General features: G+C 29.8%; 2 protein-coding genes across 6 annotated transcripts in view; one reads left to right on the top strand and one right to left on the bottom strand.

Annotated features, from left to right (window-relative positions):
- Positions 1-1,193: 1,193 nt before the first annotated feature.
- On the bottom strand, positions 1,194-4,862 carry LOC108692379 (inositol polyphosphate 1-phosphatase). Of its 3 annotated transcripts, none has more exons than XM_018200603.1 (5): positions 4,777-4,862; positions 3,842-4,081; positions 3,456-3,726; positions 3,038-3,206; positions 1,194-1,644 (listed from the first exon to the last, which is right to left on the bottom strand). In XM_018200603.1, the coding sequence occupies exons 2-5, from the start codon at positions 4,052-4,054 to the stop codon at positions 1,194-1,196; spliced, it is 1,104 nt and encodes a 367-aa protein (XP_018056092.1). In that variant the 5' UTR covers positions 4,055-4,081; positions 4,777-4,862. The 3 variants fall into 3 exon arrangements, with proteins under 3 accessions (XP_018056092.1, XP_018056091.1, XP_018056093.1); XM_018200602.1 differs by having other exon boundaries at positions 4,675-4,862; XM_018200604.1 differs by lacking the exon at positions 4,777-4,862 and adding an exon at positions 4,173-4,253.
- A 1,177-nt stretch (positions 4,863-6,039) lies between these two features.
- LOC108692346 (zinc finger protein on ecdysone puffs) overlaps positions 6,040-6,589 on the top strand; it is a 6,676-nt gene continuing 6,126 nt past the window's right edge. For all 3 annotated transcript variants that reach the window (XM_018200555.1, XM_018200557.1, XM_018200556.1), the window contains exon 1: positions 6,040-6,135. The gene's annotated coding sequence lies outside the window, so the exon portion shown is untranslated. The remainder of the gene's footprint in view (positions 6,136-6,589) is intronic.

Genomic DNA, 6,589 nt, shown 5'->3' on the forward strand with positions numbered 1-6,589 from the left:
GAACATATCTTCAGTAAAATTAATATTTATAATATATTAAATCAATACACACATTTTATTTATTTATTCTTAGGCCCGTATTCAGAACAACAATATTAGCGTATTCAGAACAACAATGTTAGCGCGTTAACATGCTATAATATAATATAATTTACGTTATGTATACTACAGAATTTTAGAGATAAAAGTGCGCTATTAAGAAAAGCGCGTTCTAAATACAGATCTTAGAATTTATATTTTAAAATTACATTATTTTTATGTTATATGTTTATGTTATTTGTTACTTACCTATAAATTGTTATTTTAACATTGAAAAATGTTAAATTTTAATGTAATACAAAATATTCAAATAACAATCACATTATGTTAAATTAAACTCGGATGTTAAAAATTCAACACAACTACTGGACTAGTTCCATGCACCACATTGCACGTTTTCTTTTCAACTCGTCCTCTCCTACCTATTGTAGTATAGTTCTCTTATCCATCCATTGCAGTTCTATACATGTCATCTTATCCATCCTTTCTTTCTTCCTCTCGTTGTAGTCCTGTACTTATCATATTATTCGTGCTTTTCTCTTTTCTTCTTGCTATATTCTCTTCCACATTTTTTTTCCTTTATACACGTTTATTAAATAAATATGATAACAGATGTCCATTTAAATTGTTGCATGGAAATCGTACAACATAAATATAATTATCATATAGTAGTTTAACATAAATGATTAACCAAATTTTTTTATATTGTGTAATATATTTTTTTACATTGTATAATAATTGTATACAAATAAAAATAAACATGTATAATTGATACAAATTAAATGACTTCTCTTACTTGGACTCACATTTATTATATCATAATTAACAATTAGAATTACATCAATTAACAAACAAATCAATTTGTTAAATCAACAAATATAATATTAGTGGATATATTTATTAGATACATTATCTATATAATAAATATTTAGGACAATTGAATCTGTGAATTGAAAGTCCACATATAATATCACAAAATAAGCATAAGAAACAACCATGAAAATATCATCTAGAAGTTTTCGCATAAAACTTATAGAGTAGAGAATATGATTTTTATTTATATAATCACACACATAAATAGTAATATAATTATCATAAAAATTTTCTAAGTTCAATGTCAAGCTTTAGTATTAATATATCTGACGTCATATTTATTAACGAGATTTACATAAAATACACTTGAAGGTTTCCAAAATTTGAGGATCTCTGTATGCTATCAAACCTGCACGATTAGAGAAATTTGTGCCAATAGGTAAATAATTTACGCTTAGATTGTCTGAATCTGGATTTACAATAAATTCTTTAAATTCGATGATACTTCCACCAATCGAAGATAGGAGAGCTTGTGGTCCACACGTGTCCCATTTATAAGTAGAACCCTTCGACAAGATATAGGCAGCCGCCTGTCCAATAGCGACGCTCAGTATCTTGTATCCTGCTCCTGTTGCTTCCACTAATTTGAATCCACTGTTTAATAATTTTGATTTTACATCTGCATCTTCGAAATGGCTAAGTAAAATAATTTTATCGACGTTGCACGCATTACTTATGGAAGACTTCGCGATTCCACCTCCCAGAAAACCCCAGTAACATTTTCCTGTCCATCTGTCCAATCAATACAATCCATATATAATGAAGTGGAAAACATAAAATGAGATTTTTTTATTTGGTTAAATATATTTTTTTAATAATTCTAATATAAAAAAATATGTAAATATTTATATCAAACACAAAAAGGATTGCTTTTAGTCTTAACAAATATGTACTTCAAAATATTGAGAAATATTGTCGGAAAGTTCGTGCCGATTTTGAAGGAAAATTGAAACGCAAAAAATTTTAATTTTAGTATACATTTATTAAATTATATAGGTTAATCGGCGAACTTTTTGGACAACCCAATACTAGCAATTTAAAACGTCTATTAGTCGAAGCTGGATCTTCATTGTTTTACAATAATTCAAACTTAAATCACTAATATATACTATATATATGCTTACATATATACCATATTATAGTCTTTTCGAATTGTGCTGAATTGTTGTCTCGATAATAGCTTAGAACGCTGTACGGAATACAAAGATCCGGATTCAAGTTCCAGCCGAAGTAATAATTTTTCACAATAAATTTATTAATAATTTGTCAACATATTAACATCTTTATAACATGATATTTGATTGTATCATCAAATTATTAAAATTGCTTGTCAATTTCGCGATTATTAGAATAGTTTTAATTGTGTTTAATTGTATTTATATCCCGGAAAAATAATTCGCCGCGCAGTTCGAAAAGATTACAATATGATATATGCAAATACATATATATTAGTATATATTAGTAATTCAAGTTTAAATTATTTTAAAGCAATGAAGATCCAACTTCGACCGTAGTAGGCATTTTAAATTTCTAATATTGATTATGTTCTTACATATGGAATCTAAAATAAAAATTCTTAATATTGTTTCCTTTAAAATATAGAAGATGTTAATAATATAGAAAATGTTAAGAGAAAAAAGAAAAAACTATATATTGTGAAAATTTTTGTTAAAAGTTTATCGTTTTAACAATACCTAAATATGCTATTTTGGATCATTGTATACTCTTTAAATGTATTTATCTCAGAGATATGACTGCGTGCCGGTTACTTTCAAACTTTCAACATAATAAATCTATTTAAATATTAATAATCCCCCCTAAATTCAATAAGAAACAAAAATCTTAAAATCTATAAAGAAGGTAGTCTCGGTAGTCTAACTGAGAACGCTCACACGAAATGTTAGAAATCTAATTTCGGTCTTTAGCCAAGGCAATAAATTTTTTACAGCTTCTAAATATTTCTTATTAAATTCAGGATTATTAAAATTTCAGATTGATTGTACTAAAAATCCAAAAGTAATCAGCTTGCAGTCATATTTCTGAGATAAATTTATTTAAAAAATACATACATATTAATAAATAAACTGTCTTGTTTCTAAATTTTGTTTCTATTCTATATACTTACTGTAAGTCTATATTGGTGCAAAAAGGTTGATTAACTATACCCAAAACTGGTACTCCAGTACTTTTTTTATAGACTCCAATTAAGACAGTGACACAACGTAATCCACTCAAATATAAACCGGTCTGTTCATCTATTGTCTCCATTGCACTTATGTAATCTGCTGTTGAATCTACAAAAGTTCCACGAATTGCTCCACAGGCATGCATTTTATCAAACTATAAAACAAACAAAAATTCTTACAAGTGTTGTGTCTCAGTTTACAGGCCAATTATGATTCTTAACAAGAGAGACATAGCTTTATGTTTTACCATAATACTGTCCAACTTTTGTATTTTTTTCAGTCCTGAATTAATGTAAATTTACTAAATATCAATTGAATATAATAATCTAGAATTACTGTTTTTACTTGTATACTTACCAATTGGATCTATCCAGATACCAAGGTCTTCTATATTGACATCAAAATCATTGGGAATATCTAATGTGATTGGCACGTCTGAAAGCTGAACATCTTTATGGACTTCGGCAGCAAGCAACTCTGCTGTCACAGCATCATTGCCCATAACTTTTGTCAGTAGTTGTGTTGTATCTTTGCTACATGAACAGATCTCAACAATAATAGATTCTCCCAAGGTATTGCTGAATACATTAGTTTCTTCACCTTGTACTATCTTGGCCAACTCTGGAAACTGTTTATGACAATAAATTAAAAGTTTTACATTGGAAATAAGTGGTGATATTAAGATATTTTTTCAGCATTTTGTACTTCCATTGTGGTGATATTTAAGATACGTTTATACTCACTTCAATTTCTATGTCATGTCTGATAGTTTCTTGAATGAGAACGTCAGCTAATGTTTTGAAATCTTGGAAAAAACGAGGGTTTTTCTCTTCTAAGGATTTTTCTTGTACTAACAATTGAAAAAGAACTTCCTTTTGCCGGCAAATTCTAGCAATGTTTGCTGCCTTCTCTGACGCTTGTAAAAGAACTTTCAACAATTTGCTGCCGTTTCTCATTTTTTTTTGCTAAAGACAGTATGTTTGCTAAAAAAAAATAAAAATTATTTTTATATCATTATAGTGTATACATGTATTAAAAAAGAAAGAATATACTTTGTATTATAAGAAACCTTACAAGCTCTATTGGACGTGTATGTATGCGTAAAAATTAAAGATATTGATTTTCTCTATAAATATAGTATAAGCATAATGTTCTTTGTGCACAATGAACAATATCAATAATTATTTCAAAATAGCACCACTCTGAACATTAATAATTGCGTTCTATTACAAAAAGATAATCGCGATTGCAGAAAAAATATCAAAACAGTTATGAATGCGGATGTATTTTAAGAGATTAAAATTTTTAATTATAACAGAGAAAATTGCACAAATATAAAAGTATTCTTCCGTAAATATTCGCAAATGAGAAAATTGCAAGGGAGTCTTTTTAAGGGTGCATTCCAAATTACGCATGAAGTTCATAAAATATCATTTTATCTTGTTTTATTCTTTTATTCTTCGATGAAGACAAATTATGCGCCTTATGCATAATTCAGAACGCACCCTAAAAAAATTATGTATGTATATAGCCAGATAACTTTAGTAAGATGAAATAATAAGTAGTAAATATTTACCTAAAAGTTCAGTATAAATGATCGACGCGACGATATGAAAAAAAGATTTATTTATAGACTGTAGAGTGAAGGCCTTAAGCTAATATGGCTTATAATGCTAACATCAATATTAATTGACATTAGATGACTAGTGACAGCCGGTGACACTACAGAGAAACCTGAGATTCGAGAGAGAATATGAGGGCCTTTTTCTAACCGCAAAATACTTGTGCACTACCGCCCTCTAAAGAAGTAAATGTCAATTGCAACACATTCACTTTTTTGCGGTGCTAATTAAAATAATTAAAATAATTAAAATAATTAAAATAATTAAATAATTAAAATAATTAAAATCTATCCAAATTAATTGAGATTTCAACGATTTCAACAATTTATTTTCATCAGGGACAAAAAGTGGATATTGTTAAGGGTAATAAAAGGAACAGGGAACAGAGAATAAGAATTTCAACCTATCAGAAATCATGTATTGTGGAATACACAGTTTCTGATAGGTTGAAATTCTTATTCTCTGTTCTCTAATTGTGCAGAGCCTCTTACATAGTTAACTTCTTCAGAGTAGTGCGCAAAGGCATTTTGCGGCTACAGAAAAAATAAAGTTCTAATGTCCATATTCATAGTCAGACCTTGTAGACTTCTGCTCAGCAGCCAATGAAATAATTCGTACAGTAACTGAAGATAAATTTAAGGAAGCCTTTAATATAAGGCCTGACTATGAATACGGGCATAAATATATCAGGCGCTTTCCATTTGATGACATGATGCCGTTTTATCCTTCTTGACATTCAGAGAGTGACAAATATAGAATGACAATATAGAATGACTTGTGCCGACCTGTGTTATAAATGGAAAGTACTCATCAAAGTAGCATAAAGTTGCCTTTTCATGTTGATGCTCATTTTCAGAGTTAAATAGGTCACGTGATCAAAATTGACAAATATCAAGCGTCAATTTTGATCATGTGACTTGTTTTGTCATTGAAAATGAGCGTTGTAGCGTCAAATAGAAACTCAGCCTAAGGCTGCATTTTCATGCTGACGCTTAATTCGAGCGTCAAACAGGTCACGTGATCAAAATTGACAAATACCAAGCATCAAGTTTGATCACGAAGCCTGTTTTGACGCTGAAAATGAGCATCAAGCATCAGTATGAAAAAGCAGCTCAAGCATCAAGTGAAAACAGCAACCAATTAGCTGGACGATACGGGCAGTGGTGTAAAATATTTTTTACTGTAAAAATCATCTCATTGATTAGTTGATGCTTCCGCTGCTTGACGCTTGACGCTTGCATGTGAATGCATCTTTAAGATACCTTTATGGTGGATAGTCTTCCTTAATTCCATAATTCATAATCGAAGAGAATCCGCCATTTGCGATCGTTCGTTGCGTTCGTTTGCACTCATTCCGCTTGTTGTGATTTTTCTTGTCAGCTTTTCTTCATATTACGCGTAGTGTCATCGGTTTGGTAAGGAAACTTTAAAAAAAATTTTATCGTAATACATGAATCAGTATCTCGGTAAATCAGAGTTTATTTATCGATTCCTTCACTGAGTATCATGTATGCGAAAATTCGGTTCTACGATCGATCGTATTTTAGAATTGCTTCGGTCAGACAGCCGCCACGTCGTTTCGCGAGGCTTTAGTACAAAATAAGATGTGTTCCGTTTTGCGGTTATAGCACTTATGAGCATCATTTGCCCTTGTTTAATATTTCATAGCAAGAATGAACTGTTTACAACGTGTGAACATTAAAACGGAACGCACTCATAATACATGTGTCTTATATTTTTTATATTATGAGATTTTTCTATTTATGTACAATAATAGTTCAATAAGACAAATTTCATTTTTACACGCAGTGCATGTGTGCGTGTACACGCGCGCCCGCATACACACACATATATGTATATTTTATATAT

The sequence above is a fragment of the Atta colombica genome, unplaced genomic scaffold (assembly GCF_001594045.1).
Source record: "Atta colombica isolate Treedump-2 unplaced genomic scaffold, Acol1.0 scaffold7, whole genome shotgun sequence".
Lineage (NCBI taxonomy): Eukaryota > Metazoa > Arthropoda > Insecta > Hymenoptera > Formicidae > Atta > Atta colombica.

Bases quoted from the DNA above. Each gene is read 5' to 3' on its own strand.
- LOC108692379 (XM_018200603.1), bottom strand. From the start codon at position 4,054: ATGAGAAACGGCAGCAAATTGTTGAAAGTTCTTTTACAAGCGTCAGAG. The intron at 3,727-3,841 runs GTGAGTATAAAC...TGTCATAAACAG, and splicing joins GACATGACATAGAAATTGAA to TTTCCAGAGTTGGCCAAGAT. The intron at 1,645-3,037 runs GTAAGTATATAG...TTGATTGGACAG, and splicing joins TGCACCAATATAGACTTACA to ATGGACAGGAAAATGTTACT.